Raw genomic sequence first — 17180 nt, forward strand, 5'->3', positions numbered from 1 at the left:
TTGAGTAGAGACCCAGCCTCAAGTGTTAACTCTCCAGATCCAATCTAAAATAGACTGGAGCTCCACTCCATTACTTTATTTGCATGATGGAGTTAGTAATAGTACGTCCCAGATTAATTGTTTTGTTGTATATGATGAAATTAATTTGAAATATGTGCCATGATATATACCATTAGTAAATATTTAGTGCATTTTAGCTATGTTTATTATTATATTATTTCAGATTTTTTAAGCCTAGTATTTAAAATTAAATATTTAAAGTTGTATTTTATGCAATGTAGTTCCAATGACTACAATTTTTAATCATAATATAATTACATCTCACAATAATATATATCAATAATATATAATATGTTATATATTATATGTTGATATAATATATCAATAATAATATCACAATTAATTACATCTCTGCCATAATTATTAAAGTATTATATGAGCATGTGACACTTTTGGATGTGAGCTCCACAAGAGCAGGCATCTTTGTCATGCTCATCGATGTATCTCAAGTGCCTAGAATAACAGTAAGAGCACAACAAATATTTACTGAATAAAAGTAGATACCCCAAAGGAAATTTAAGAATAGTTAAAATAGAACATCCAACTACATGGTTCTAAAATAATTACAATTTGCATTGTGCTTGCATACATAATTTAAGAGCACAGGATCACACATCATCCTTTACATAAAATAGAAATCATTTCTGCCACCTCTCAGTGCAGAATCAACCATGTTCCCAAGGAATTTAATTATTTCAAAAACAGTTGGGAAACTGATTTAAGTTTCTTATTTGCTGCTAGAAGACACAGAGCTATATTTGTAGTCCCTCTCTAGCAGGTGTTCAGGGCCTTAAGCCAAGCACTTTGCTACTTACCTTAAACCAGGCTTCATCTTCTTTTTTTCTGCCTTCTTTTTCCTGCTGCCTCTCAAAACAATGTTCTTATCTGAATGATGTAAAACTAGAATTTTAACTTTACTAACTGCATTTTTCAGTCAATGTGCCCTTGAAAAAAGATTCATTAATTGGATAATAAAGGCATAAAAGATATAGAATTTTTACTATTATTGATATAATATTAATATTTTTGACATGAGCCATAATGTGTTAACAATGATCACTAAATATTGTGAATTATATTGAATTTTAAAACTATCTCTTCTTTAATGCATTTATATCAGTTGAGTTAATAGCATTTTTGAGAAAGGTTAATTTATACAGATTCAGAGAATCAATGTTACTTTTGGATGATTTTGTAATTAGCTTTTAAGAACTTTCTGAATTTTGGAAAAAAAGAATATCATACAATTCAGTATATTTTTCTACTGAAAAAATGGCTGCCAAGATTAATATTTTACTGGCAACATTATTGTGATGTTAAGCCCCTATTGTAAATTTTATGGGGTGAGAACTTTTTCCTGAAAATTTAAAATCTATCCTATATTTCCTTATTAAGGCAAAAAGCTTAGAAAATAAAATGTTATAGAAGTTATCACAGGATTATATATCTGTCTGAGTCTTATCCTACTCCAAAGTATCTAATTACCTAAATTTATTGTGATACTCTTTCACATATGGAAGTCAAATCATTATATTGTATACCTTAAACTCACGCAACACTGTATGTCAATTATATCTTAATAAAACTGGGGAAAAAAACCCTTTTAAACGTGAGAAAGGGTTTATTTAGTAGAATAACAAATTCTGACTCCTAATCATCAAATAATACACATTTGTCTTAAACTGGAATGACTCCTTTGGCTTTGATATTTGTGTGTGTGTGAAATATGAATTCAAATAAAAAAGACAAAGAATAAAAGCACTTAACATATTAAATGGATTGTTTATTAATTCTGAAATATCTACTTTTAAAATTTGAGTTATATTTTTAGTAAACAACTTAAGGTTACATATTCAAGTATAAATGCGGTTTTGATTTGGGGAATTTAGAATTCAATGGTCAGGAGCAAAATATTTCTGACCACTGATAATTTAAATTTTATTAATTACAATATAATTTTGAACTTCCTGAAAACAAAATCCCAAATATTAATAATATTTATATGAGTATATGAATATTTATGCTGTTTATAGTTTCAAAATTTATTTAGTAATGCTCATTAAACACCTACCGTGTAAAAGGCAATGGACAAAACTTTTAGTATATAGTGATAAATATAATAGGAGCTTTGATTTCATGCAGAGTGTAGTACAAGAGAAGTATGAACATATAAACATGCAGTTATACTAAGCCAAAAATATCATGATAACTGAAATATAAAATTTATATTAGAAGGAAATGTGTTTCCTAATATTTTATCTTATTAAATAACTTATTTGGAGAAATTGAACAATGGATATTATGGTTTGGTTTTTTTTAGAGAAAAAATAGTATAATTTTAAAAAGTCTCAGAATTAGGCTTACACATATGTCTATTCTATTCTGTGTACATGCAGTGTAACCACGAAGCAATTGCATTCTATGGATAGGAATTAGAATATGTCTGATTAAAATTGTATGAGTAACTTACATTTTCATTAAAAGTTATAATTTAGATAGGTTGCATAAATGGGTGTAGCAACTGAATGCATTTCTATGAATCGTACTAACATTTTAAATATGACAATTATAGACACAAGAAGAAGTTTATATCTCACTGCCATTGACATCACTTATTATAAATCTGAATTACTATTTATAACCAACAGCAGGCAGTGCTGCATTCATTTTGCAAGTTGCAAATAGTACCCATCTGTGGTATTCCGATATTCAGCAATGAAAACAGTTTTCCTCTTTCCCTTTTCCAGCCTATCAGTTGCAAAGCTGTCCTGATCCACGCCCGTTTCGAAATGGTTTTGTAATTGGCAATGATTTTACTGTGGGTCAAACCATTTCATTTGAATGTTTCCCTGGATACACACTAATTGGAAATTCAGCTCTCACTTGCCTTCATGGAGTGAGTCGTAACTGGAATCATCCACTTCCAAGGTGTGAAGGTATGCTTCTAACTTGAAGCTATGTTTTAGGTGATATCGTCTGTGTTTCATAATTTTTGTCTTGGCACTCTATTTTGTCTTCCGTTTCAAATAGCATGTTAAATGTGTAATCTTTCTTTCAGTTGAGAATTAGAGTCAGGTCAAAACCCTGAAGGCTCCAAAATGAATAACTGATTTTATCAGTATTGGCAGGAATTCTAACCTTCTCCGTTAGAAGTGAAAATACAGTTGATGAACACTTCAGAGCTTCTCCTGTGTCTCTCTGAGTGCGTGTGCCTGTATTTAATAATCATTCTTATACAAGCCAATAATGCAGCTATTGCTACTGAATTTGGGCTCATTTTCTCTAAAAATCCTTTTGAATAAAAAGGACTTGAACCTTTTATAAGGCTTTGTATGTATACACGATATGAGATGAAAGTTGAACAGCAGAAAATCTAGTTTACTAGTCTAAGAATAGTTAGTGGTAACTATATAGCATACCTCACATTGAAAAATAAATAAAAGCAGATTATATGCATGTATTGCCAACCTCATTTTATATACTTTAACTGGGATGAAACATAACACAGATATATTTTATACTGCTTGAGAGATGCAATGTTTGCCTTTTTCTCTATCATCAGTTTATTGTTATTTTATTTTAACATTTTTGTGTGTGTCCTTTCTGTAGCTCTTTGTGGAGGAAATATAACTGCAATGAATGGCACCATTTATTCTCCTGGGTATCCTGACGAATATCCTAACTTTCAAGACTGTTTTTGGCTTGTAAGAGTACCCCCTGGGAATGGAATCTACATCAATTTTACTGTGCTTCAAACAGAACCAATCTATGATTTCATTACTGTATGGTAAGCCAGCACCATTGTTGTTGATTGATTCAACTATATATAACGGTGAAACAAGGTAGGAATGAAAACATATCACAATCCTCTGCACACACTGCCATCTGATATTTGAATTGGTGTGAGTAACCGAGGGTGACAGTGTGTGGTTTGTAGAATGAGACAAACAAGAGAAATAGGTTTTGGCTTATTTGCCCATGAAGTAGCTAAACACTTAGAACAAAAATTTTCATGGGTGAAAAAAGATGGAAAGTTATTATGAATAGCAGAATAAATGTAAGATAAGCAAGTTCTCTATAACACCAGTGAAATTTAAAAGCCTATGTTCAAATCATAATTATTTAATGAATGAATTTGTATTATAATTTGTTATAGAATAGTATCTTTGCATTATAATTATTCTGTTAATGAAAAATCTTTTTTTAAAAATATATTATAAAGAAAACGGGGTGCCTGGGTGGCTCAGTTGGTTGAGCTTCTGACTTCAGCTCAGGTCATGATCTCACGGTTTGTGGATTCGAGCCCCATGTTGGGCTCTGTGCTAACCAGTTGCTCGGAGTCTGGAGCCTGCTTCAGATTCTTGTGTCTCCCTCTCTCTCTGCCCCTTCCCCGCTCATACTCTGTCTCCGTCTCTCAAGGATAAATAAACATTGAAAAAATTTTTTTAAATTAATAAAATATGAAGAAAATCTCTATATTAATTCTTGACAATTGGTTACAGAACTACTAGATGAGTCTAAGATTCCTTCCAAATGTAATAGTCTTTGTTTCTCAAGATTATTTTGAAGAAAATAAAAGGAGGGCAAAACTCAAGTGTTTGGAACGAAATGGGTTGTGGTAAAAAAAGTAAAAAAAGGACAATGTAATTGGTTACAACTAATATGGATGCATTTTATTTCGGAAAATATGTGATGTATTTTTATACTTTACATTTTTAGATATATTATTACCTAAATAAACATAAAATGTACCAATATGATCTGGCCCTCATTGGGTATTTCACCTCTTGTCTCTTTATCATTTCATAAGTAATACTTTCTTCAAATCTTGTGCAAAACTTCCTTAAAAAAAAATCTCAATCTCTTTCTCTTCTGTGTCTCTCTCTAACAGGGATGGACCAGACCAAAACTCACCTCAGATTGGGCAGTTTAGTGGCAATACAGCTTTGGAATCAGTCTATAGCACTTCAAATCAGATTCTAATCAAATTTCACAGTGATTTCACAACAAGTGGCTTTTTTGTGCTCAGTTACCACGGTTGGTATTATCTAAGAGTTTCTATTTTAGTTGACACTATTTCAACTTAAAACTGTCCTGCAAAAATTGAGTGTAATATATATTTAACCAATGATTGAAAAGTTATTAAAATTTGACACTTTTTTTTTTAATCATTTCAAACACATTTACTTGCAAAGAATGACCTCGTCTAAACGTTTAGGGGCATTAAAATGTGAGCAAATGGAAATAGGAAATAAATCAGTCAGTAATTACTCAGTAGAAAATAATCATTTTTGTGTGGAAACCAATAAAAGAGAACCAGCTGTTCATATTTTATTGCATGTAATTTTCAGACATCAATAGATTTTTCAATACAAAATGTTTAATCTATTCAACCTGCTGTGAGTCTTTCTAAAAATAGCATCCAATATCTTTATGCTTTGGATAATATTATTCATTTATACTCTTATTTCAAAACCGTTTCTATTCTAGAATCTTACAGTTTTAAGTGACTATTCCAGATCATTAAGTTCATAGCTTTTACTCCTGTGAAATAATTTATGAAGAGTTTCAATTTTAATTCTTTTTATAGATTTATTCTGGGTCCTCTCTTCATAACATTAACCTTTTGAAAGAACATTTAGATGGTTGACAGAGCTTTTTAAAAAAGTTCCTTTTATCTCAAATTGACTGTATTCCATTATAAATAAGAAAATGTTTATTCCTAAGGCTAAACCCTTTCTCTGCTATGACCATAGTTCCATAAAGCACTTTCTGCTTTATGATTTTGTCAGACCAACTCCCTGTGTAACCAACAGGATCCGTAAGCTACTGTATTACATTTACAGAAGCTATGTAAAAATTTGATAGATGAACATGTGCTTTGTCTTATTATATTAATATACAATGCAATATTTTCATCTTTTTTAATACAAAGTAAGAAAGCCTTTGATATTCAAAGCTTATATTCCATGAAAAATACCTTAATTCAAGTATGGTTATACTCAAAGATATTTAAAGCCCATCGGGTCTAGAAATAGAGAATAGACAGAAAATATTTGTTTGCTTAATTTCAGCATTTACCAGGCAGTAAACAGTATACAGTTTGTGCATTTTTAGTGGCTCACAGCTGTCAGAGCTGCATGTACACTCTGGCATTGGCCAATTAGAAAGTGAGGCATTCTGGGGCACCCAAGTGGCTCAGTCAGTTAAGCGTCCAACCCTTGATTTCAGCTCAGGTCAGAACTTGATCTCACAGTTCATGAGTTTGAACCCCTGTTAGGCTCTGTGCTGACAGTGCAGAACCTGCTTGGGATTCTCTCTCCCTCTTTGTTCCTCCCCCACTCAGGTGCGCTCTCTCTCTCTCTCTCTCTCTCAAAATAAATGGATGAACTTAAAAATATGGAAAGTGAGGCATTCAGTGAGATAACTTTTATTCAACGTGTTAATTTTTTTAAGAACTCATTTGTCTTAGTTTTTTTTTTTTTTTTTTTTTTTTTTTTTTTTACTGAATTGGTCATTGATGCTGACAGTATGTAGTTACAGTCTAAGGCTACAAAAGTAGCTTTATTACTTTGATAGATAATATTAACCTGGGAACTGATACATTAAATAATAGTTAAATTCAAAAGATGAATTGTTGCTGAACTGTATTTTGTACATGTTTTTTTCTCTTCAGGGGACCCTGCATAAATTTCTATTATTTTGTGTGCTGCCTGAACACGTACTAAAGAAGGAATTATTCATTGATAAAATCTGAATATCCATAAGATTAGCTCTATAGAGAGCATAAATTCTTATAAAACTTTGGAGATGTTTCACAGGAGAAATATTGCCAAAGAAAAAGACGTCTGTGTGCATGTGTGTGTGTGTGTGTGTGTGTGTGTGTGTGTGTAGAAAATATAAGGATGACTGAATGTCACACACAGAATATAAAGTGAATTTACATGGACATTTACATGAATGTCTATACATATATTCTCATTCCAAAATATGTTTCACTTGATTTTTATAACTAATTTTTGAGTCATGTACAATATAAGAGAATTAGCTTAGGGACAAGGAAGATCAAATATTCATTCAGCACTTTGTTTTCCAGTTGACTTTGGACAAGTTACTCTTTGGCTTTTGCTTTCTTCAGTTGTAGAACAACGTGGTGGGATTGCTGACAGGCTGAATGAGAGACTAACTCTAGAGAGAGAAATTACTCCAATACAGCAATATACTAGGTTGAAGTATATTAAATTATTGGTCAAAAAATGCTGAATATTTGGCACATTTGTAGAGCTCAACCCAAGTAAGTGCTGTCGTTGTTACTATTATCAGCATGAGATTGCGGCCATGTTAGGAAACTGCAGGCAATGGATACTATACAGTTACCATAGTGCCCGGCAGAGTTAATGTTCAGTAAATGTTCCTTTCCTCAGCATATCTTATCTCACATTTTAGATTTTGTAATAGAGGGCTTATATTTATGTTTATACATTAAATTTCATAATAGGGCACGACTGCCAGAGCCTAGAAAACCCACCATCGAATCAACATCCCTGGGAATCTTACCTAAACCTCACAATAACCTTGAAATTTGAGAATGTAGCCAGGGTTCATGTTAAACATTGACAGATGTCTTCCATTCCACCCTCCTTAGTAGGATAATTTTCCTAAAGCACTGCTTTCATTCTGACTCTCCTTTTCAAGATCACGGGATCCCTACATTAAATCAAATTTAAAGCTACCCTATAATCCAGTTCAATGAATCTTTCTCCGCAGTGCGTGCTGGCCCTGAGTACAATCAGATTGGTTCTCGTGCTGCCTCCTCAGCTCCCATTCCTAAATGATTTCTTACTCATATTCAGTTCTTTTTGTCTCCCTCTCTTAAGTTCCATATCCCCCACTTCTTGGTAATTCCAACTCATAGGGATCTTAACCACCTTCTAAATTATTGCACTTTTCTTACCAAACTTTTGAGAACTTAATTACATCATGGTGTATTCTTGCAAGTTTAATAATAGTGAGTACTTTTTCGAGGACATAGATCACATTTATGCTTCCTAACCTTTTTATATTTTTATTACTGAGTGATTATATTTTAGTGCTACAGTGGGAAGTGTGAGTTCAAATTCTTTTTTTTTTAAGTTGAGTTTGAGGTGTATTACTTAGAACTTTTAAAGATTATTTTATGATCATGAAGATGAGTGCATATTTTCACTCACAGAAACAAAAAAGATGACTGTTTTCAAACTACTATTAATATAATTAATACAATATAATACAACTACAAATATAGTATTTGCTTCCCGAGCCCATTTTAGGTAGCTATGACTCGGTGCCAAAATGAACTCCATAACAGTCAAAATATTGGTCAAGTTGTTGAGTAATTTGATAAGTAAACCAGGGAGGTTATACACTATTTAACACTTATTTTAGGCTGATTAAGTCTATCTAAGCTTAGAATGGTTTACTCCCCAATTCAGTTTTCTTTAAACTCTGTTACTGATTTAATAGCTCCTTATGTTATGCCCTACTGTAAGTCAGAAGTGGTCTTCTTAGGACTTGTGTATTTATTTTATAAATTTGACACATTAATCTTTTCATATACTTTCTTAAGATCACACTGATCAGTTAGGCTTTATTTATTAATGTATTTTGAATATATTTGAAAAGAGTAAAAATGAGATTTTCCCCCTACCCTGACTGCCTTTATGACATTCAGCCAGCCATCTGTCTTTTATAAAATATCACCTTCATAAAACCTTTCATGATCAAAAATAACATTCATAAAAAGCTTTGAAAAATGAAAGTTCTGTGCAGTGAAAAAATAGGACAGGTGTAAATGTTGAGGCACTTTATCTCAGATATCATATTTCTTTTTTATCTGAGAAATGTTTTTGTGTCTCTATTGCTGGGATTGTAATTTGCTAAAGTAAGAGCTAAATTTTCTTGATATCTGCCGTAGAGTCAAGATGTGTTAGGCTTATAACAAATAATAACAATATTCAGTCCTAATCAGTGGCTTCCTAAAAGTAAATTACACAAAACTGGTTTTAACTGCATTGTTTTTGCAGACACTGACTTTCCATATCAATCACAATAATAGTAATAGCTACCATTTACTGAAAACTTAATATGTTGGATACTCAGCTAGCTACTTTTCATGTATTATTGCCAATTTTTGTGATAGTTTTACAAAGTATTATTACCCCCATTTTAATAATGAAAGAACTAAAAGAAAAAAATTAACCTACACCAAACTAGAGAACTAATAAATAGAAGAGCTGCCTGGAATTCAAAATAGTTTCATCAGACCCCAAAGAATGACCTCTTTTTAAATAATGACGACAGCATTAGCAACAATAAAAATAGCTAAAATATATAGAATTCTTACTAAATGCCACACAATGTCCTAAGCTGGTATTGCCTGACACATAGGTTATATTTATAAATTTTTTAAATGTTTATTTATTTTTGAGAGAGAGACAGAATGCGAGTGGGACAGGGGCAGAGAGAGAGGGAGACACCGAATCTGAAGCAGACTCCAGGTTCCGAGCTGTCAGCACAGAGCCCAGTGCGGGGCTCGAACTCACGAACCATGAGATCATGACCTGAGCCGAAGTCGGACGCTCAACCAACTGAGCCACCCAGGTGCCCCACACATAGGTTATATGTAATGGTAAATCAAATTTTTCTTTAAAAATTCAGCCCATGTGATTTTCATTTTTAGCCAGGTAATAGGTCATCTCATTTTCTAGAAGATAACTCTCCTAATTAAAACTTAGAACTTCAAAGCTCTTAGTGCTTCTCTTCTTCAGGACCTACAAACTAACAAAAACATGTAGGTTTATTGCAACTTAGTATGTTCTTTACAGTTTCCAAAATGTGCTATAGTCACTATGTGAAGAGAAGATAGTTTTTATTCGGTGTCTGACTTATGGCAACCAAACAACTAGGAAACTATAGTATAGCCAGAATATATATTTATTCATTTAAAACTGAAGGTAGTATTATTACACTTAAATCTATTATCCAGGGCATCACTTTTTCTAACATCAGAATATTAGAGGACCTCACTTTATACACAGATGACTTTCTTAATAAGCATAATAGAATTCAATTTATATTTTCTGTTGTTTTCCATTATTGGCACAACTGTAAAAGAATGAGTTGATTATATATCGGCTTCCAGATAATTTTTAAGAAATGTATTTAAAAGGCTTGTAATGTCTTTTAGGTCATCTTTTAAGTTTCTGTTGCCTTTACAATAAATGCTGCATTTAGGGAAAGTATATTTAACTCCACAAAGTCCCATCCTAAAAGAGACCGCTGCAGGTATAAGGACACATTTTATATAAAACATAAATCACCATTGCTTTGAACTATGTGACCCCTTTGGCTCACACAACCTAAAGACCTGACCTCCTTTCATATGTCAGTAGATAGAGCATTGAACTCAAAGTGTTTCATTGTTTGATATCTGGAGAGCATAGGGGGTTTGGACATCATACAATATATATATATATATATATATATATATATATATATATATATATATATATATATATGGTGGTGAAGAAACTAAAAAAACAAACTGATGAAACCATTTTGAGGAAAAGATAATACCATTTACTACTAAGGGACTAAAATCATGCCAAAATTGCTTACTGTATTTTGACATTTGGCTCTACGTGCACACCCATTGATAAGTTGTAGCATTGATTTTGTATGATGAGTAGGTTTATTTGTTTACTGTAATGAGTGAGACAACACACCATGAGGGACTCTGTGGTGCCCCAGTAAAGAGGGTATTAGGAGAGGCTTGTTACAGGAGTTGGGCTGTGTAAGATGGTTCTGGAAGGTTCAAGGAAGCATGATTTATCTCTGGATTGGGTGTTGTTAGAAAATTGGAGACGTTCTATAATTGGATGTCTTGGTACTTTTTTTTTTTCTAGAAGGTGGAAGGAATGGAACATACCTGGAACAATAATTGGTATGGAAGCAAATTTGCTCATATTAGCTGAGATGGAAGTCTCTTGGTCATTTTGGCAGTTTGGATAATGTTGTTATTTTTTGTTGTGCTCAGACATAATTATGGAAAGGTCTTCTTTTTGTCTTGTTCCAACAAGGTCAAAGAGTTGTCATGTCTGATGCTAGATGTTAGTGAAATTGTTATTGGTCAACAGTGGAAAGTCAGGGCCTGTCAATTAGAGCCAGGCCAGTTCGAAGCTGAGAGAACACCTGAGCTGTGTGTTTTGTTTGTTTGTTTGTTCTATTTTCAATATGCAGGGTAGTTTATGATAGTTAATGATAGCTTATAGCATCTTTGTTTAAAGCCAAAAGCAAAGCAAACAATGGTGGTGAACAGGGAGAGGAAAATAGAGACTGACAAAGATCAAATGATAATGCTGATGTGTTCTGTTTTCTACTGATGTGCCAGGTGACTCAACTACATAGAGAAGAGATCCTTGGCATATCACTCTGCAGATTCTAATGAGCTTAGTACTAAGGCAAGATATTTTCAATGAGCTATCTGAATATTGGGAACTTAATTCATACAGCAGATATTGAAACATTTTGATTGATAATTCAGGACACTTCCTAATAGTTTTGTTTACTATACTTCTGTTATTCCATCTCTAAAGAAATACCAGGAGCAACTTCTTATTCATTCTTTTCTCATGATAGGGACTTATTCAGTCTCAACTCTAAATCCAGGCATGAGTCATTTGCTCCTGATTTCTAAGATTCTTCCTTATATAGGCAGAGAAACAAACTGATTGTAAAATATTAATGGAGTAAAAGTGATATTTGTAAGTAATTTAAGCACTGCTAAAACTTTCCTGTATGGTTCATATCAACTTGCTAGCAGATTTTCTCCAAGATGGAAAAAAATATGTGTATTATTTTTCTCACTTAATTAGAACTTGGAAGTATTTATTTTAAATACTCCTAACTCTTCTTTCAAGTGGGTCTGCTTTAATTTACTTTACATGACTTTTGAAATAACATTGAAAGATGTGCATAACTGAACATATCCTTATCAATGCTTTTCCTCCTCCAAATCTTCCCTAAATCATGAAATTATTGTATTTCAATTAACCTGAGTCACCATGAAGCAAACCAGTGGTTAGACAGAGCTTTGAATTTATAAGGGAACAGAGAAAATTGCCATTTTTTCCTCTGTAAGAGATACTGTGTTGGTACTTGGCAAAAAGGTTGCACACTTGTGCTTTTTTGGTTTAGAGAAGGAATGGCAATTTGTCAGTGTTCTGTGTTTTTTATGAAGAAGCCTTTAATAGTTCAGTTGAACCGAAGTAGATAAATGTAGCATTCTTTTCTGGAATTGGGTCGAACGCTTCATTATAAAGAAAATAAGAAATTAAAAATAACTGACAAATGTTGCCAGAATTAAACTTTAAAGTGATAGAGAACAAACTGAGGGTTGATAGAGGGAGGAGGGTGAGGGATGGGCTAGATGAGTGATGCATATTAAAGAGAGAACTTGTTATGATGAGCACTGGGTGTTGTGTGTAAGTTGCATGAATCACTAAACTCTACTCCTGAAACCAATATTGCACTGTATGTTGAGTAACTAATATTTAAATTAAAATAACTAACTAGCTAACTAAATAAGATTAAAAAACAATAAAGTGACTTCAAGAAGAAAATCTGTTGGACCAGCAACAGGACATCTATACACATCTGAACCAAACATGGCACCATGTAAGCAATAGTCATCCTCCAAAGATACTGACATGTAGAATATGATGCTCCCATGTAATTATTAACTAGTAACTGGCATCGTAAATCTGAAGGACATGTCAAATGAAATGATTCTTATAAAAAAAGAACACAGATTTAAGTCAGAAGTATATTCTAAATATGTAAATATCTATTATACAGCTTTTTTTCATTAATGGTCATAACTGTAAAGGTGCTTCTAAATAGAACAATCCACGAAAAGCATGGACTAAAATATATGTTCTGCCTACAACCGAATGTGTGGCTTTGTTTACCTCATTTCATTTCTCTAGGTCTGTTTTATTCCTTCCACTCCCTAAAAAAGAAAAAAAGTCAGACTAAAGATTTGTATCATAACTTCTAGGTCAAACAATCTAGGGTACTACCCCATATAATATTGAGTATTTATCCTAGACCTGTTTATTTTCTTCCAAAATAACCTAAGTAGATACATTACAGAGGATGTAATATTGCTTTAATTCAATTAGTTCTTAGTTAATATTTTTAAAATATGATTTCCAGAGCACTGTACTAGCAGTTTTAAGACCAAGACATATGCAACAACATACATAGCTATCAAATGAGTTACTGAAGCTAAGGACTTTCTGTTACAGTGTAGTGTACATCTGGGTAAAACAAATAAGGAATCTCAGCATTTTCAAATATCCAGTTTAAAGCACAGTAGAACCAAGGTGAATAGTTTGATGTGTCCTGGGAAATCACATGGGTACTAGCCCTTTGAATGACATCGGGGTTGTGAGCAGAGTCATGTCAGATTGAGATTATATGTGTCCGGGGCATAGCCGTAATCACAGCTGCCATGCTCACGTTAACCTTTGCCAAACAGGGACTGCATTCTCCCTTTGAAATGAAACGTGTCTGGCACAATTCTAAGCACTTTACAATATATTAAGTCATCTTAGATTTATGTTTATTTTGCAGCTGAGAAAACGAAAGCCCAGAGTCTGAGCAGTTTACTTAAGGTCATGGAGCTAACAAGTAGCGGAGCTAACAAATAGCAGAGCCAAGATTTGAACACAGTCAGCTTCCAGAATAAAAACTAGGTCAGGCTGCCTTGTGCACAAAAGATTTTACTCATCAACACAAATTGGAGAATATATATCTTTCTTCCAGTGATGTTTATTGGGTTGATAGAAACATCTTCAGAAAAATCAGAGCTGCACGGTTTAATTCCTCTTCAGTTACATCACACCTTAAACTGTTGCCTTATTACACCCTGCTCCTACCAACCAAGACAATATGCCTAAACTATTCATAATTATTTAAGTAATTGTCAAATCAGAGTGTTTTTCATAAATAAAAAGTGAAACTTGGGAAAAGCAAAAGTATATTTTACCACATGCTCTTATTCATCGGCGAACACCAAATATGTGGAAGGAATTGAACTCCAATTTGATACAAGAGCTTACCCTTATAGTGTACTTACTATGTGCCAGGCACTGCTCCAAGTGCTTTGTGTATATAAACATTTTGATCCTTATAATCACCCTTTGAGTTGGCATAATGTTATTACTATTATCACTGCTATTTACAAGTGAGAAGAAGTGAGGTTGAGATTAAGTAACTTGCCCAATATTTCCCAATTTGTCAGCATTGGAAACAGGATTTACAACCAGAGAGAGTCTGGACTGAGTTCATACTCAATATGGTAAGAATTTATTTCATATATAGCTTTTTCTCATTCATTATTCATTCTTTCATTGTCCTAGCATTCAATCACTCAGCAAACATTTATTGACTACTTCCAGGCCAGGTACTGTGTTATGACCTGAGAAGTTAGCTGCTGATAAGATAATCAAAAGTCCCTGTTCTCACACAGTCTATATTCTAGTGTAAGGAAATGGACAGTAAAAAATTCTTAGGGATTGTGAAAATTGCCAGAGGGAAAATAGATGTGAAACAGAGTAACTGCAAGAGGTTAACTCTAGTTAACATGAGTTAATAGGGACAATGTCTTTATTTTAGTCATCTGAGAGCAAAGTTATAAAAAACACAGGAAGATAGGTTTCAAGAAGACAAGATAGATAAAAATAAAATTATATAGAGCATAGTTTTAGACATGTCATCAAATGTTACCCTGTCAACCACTTGAGAGCAATGTTGATTAGGGAATGGGAGGGACTACAGTAAGGGGTAGATTGTAGATGAGTTTGATTTTTCAAAGTTTCTTATTATGAGAGTGTAGAGATGTGGTTTAATATTTTTTATGAGGTGAGAATGGCATCATAGGTGGGTGATATGGCAAATCAGGGGTACTTGAGTTTTAAGTGGAGGAGAGGAACTCTACATTTGCAGCTAAAATTATAAACCAGTCAATAGGTGGGGCTGAAGTTAATTAAACAAAGTTAGAGGCCCTTGGAGAATATAATCAAGACTTTTAATTTAATGTCAAGCCATTTGAGGACACTTGTGAGTTTTTTTAGATCCAATCAACAATTGTTTATTTAACACCCGCTGCAATATAGACTCTTTAGGAGTCTCTGGGTCTCCACCTTTGTCCCCTTCCAATTGCGTTTATTTTTCTTACTGTAGCCAGTTATTTTTTTAAAGGAGAAATCTGATCACATTACTCCCAGATGTAAAACTCTTCACAGGTTTGTCATTCGCCTCAGATTAAAATAAACAAATCCTGAGTGCAGCCCATAGCCTCCTGTCGGACTTAGCCCCAATTTACCAGTCTTTCTCATCCCTTCTCACTCAGTCCAGGGCTCTCACCCAGCCCCCCACTCCCCACCCCGCCCAGCCTTCCTCTTTGCTGGCATTACACTTGCTGATTCCTCTGCCTGGGTTATTATTCTATGTGTCATCCCTCTCCCCTACACACATACACACACACACACACACACACACACACACACACACACACACACCTTGTTTCAGCTAGTTAATTTCCACTCATTAATAAGATAATTTGATTAATATCTTTCTGATAATTAGTGCCTTTAAGCGCACGATTGTGTCTGCATATTTTTCACTACCACATTCCCAGCACATAAGATGTGGTGTCTGATACATACTAGGCCCCCCATAATATGTATTTAATAAACAACAAAATACAGTGTTAGACACTACAGGAAATGTAAACATGTAGGAAATGGTCCCACACAAGCTAAACATGGAGCAAGCACTAACACATTAATGAGTAAAGGTGGAATAATTCAAGATAGTAGAACCCTTAATGCTAAGTGTTATGGTTCCAATATTCAGGCCTGCAAGGCTGTCAAAAATGACAGTGTATACTAGGGAATTAACATGGTAAATATAAGGGACCTGACAAAGTTCAAATGAAATGTAGCAGACATCTCATATGAGGGATGGGTGAGAATTAAGGTAAGAAAGTTGCTTTATCTAAGATTACAAATTTAATCTGTAGGCCAATGTTTATACATTGACAGTAGGGAAATGGCAGCACCAAAATAATTCTCCAGTCCGAGTTGATTTGTCTGTAAATGCAGGAGAAAATATGGCTTAGTTTTCAAGCACGTGGCTCAAATTCTGGCTCATTGAACTGGGTACATAATTCAACCATTCTGAAATGGAGTGTCTCTCTTAGCAACATGAGCTATTTACACATATCTTGATGTAGTAATTTGGGCATTAAATGAAGTAACTCATGTAAAGTAGCTTGCAGAGTTGTTTGCACACAGTGGACTCCTCAAAAATATAGTCTTACCTCCCTTCCATCGCTTCCTTTGTGTATAGGAAGGATTGCACTAGAGAGACACAGAAGGCAAGAAACATCCTGTAGACAAACTTAATAACTCATGTGCATTTATTTTCTAGGGCTGCTGTAATAGAGCACCACAAACTGGCTGGATTAAGCAAACAGAATTTTTTCCCCTCACAGTTCTAGAAGCCAGAAGTGTGAAATCAGTGTATCGACAGGGCCATGCTCTCTCCAAAGGCTGTATGTGAGGATCCTTCCTTGACTCATTCTAGCTGCTGGGGGTAGCCAGAAATCTTTGGCACTCCATTCTCTGTCCCTGTCACATGTCTTCCCTGTTCCTCCATCTCTGTCTTCTCTCTTTTTATAGGGACAGCATGGTGTTTTAAGGGCCTGCCTTGATTCAATATGACCTCAAATTAATTCATTGTGTCTGCAACAACTCTATTTCCACATAACATTCTAAAGTTCCAAGAACGACATAAATTTTGACGGGCACTCAGTACAATAGGTTTGAAATGACAGGTCTACACTGAGAAGTTCGCAGAAAGAATGTAAAGACACTGGACAAATTGTAGACTTATTTTAGCAAACAAACCAGCAGACATGGATGAAGATTGAAAAAAGAATTGTTGGAAGCTGTTTATGATTTATTTACTTTTTGTAGTACTTGTCTTTAAGAGTCAAAAGAAAAACAGATGCA

At 33.8% G+C, this 17180-nt stretch overlaps 1 protein-coding gene across 6 annotated transcripts in view; it reads left to right on the forward strand.

Annotated features, from left to right (window-relative positions):
* Positions 1-17180, forward strand: part of CSMD3 (CUB and Sushi multiple domains 3) — a 1242277-nt gene that overhangs the window by 1124115 nt on the left and 100982 nt on the right. For all 6 annotated transcript variants that reach the window (XM_027064013.2, XM_027064014.2, XM_027064015.2 and 3 more), the window contains 3 exons: positions 2808-2996; positions 3670-3847; positions 4952-5097. In XM_027064013.2, the coding sequence (XP_026919814.1) occupies positions 2808-2996; positions 3670-3847; positions 4952-5097 (513 nt within the window). The remainder of the gene's footprint in view (positions 1-2807; positions 2997-3669; positions 3848-4951; positions 5098-17180) is intronic.

This window comes from Acinonyx jubatus, chromosome F2 (assembly GCF_027475565.1).
Source record: "Acinonyx jubatus isolate Ajub_Pintada_27869175 chromosome F2, VMU_Ajub_asm_v1.0, whole genome shotgun sequence".
Lineage (NCBI taxonomy): Eukaryota > Metazoa > Chordata > Mammalia > Carnivora > Felidae > Acinonyx > Acinonyx jubatus.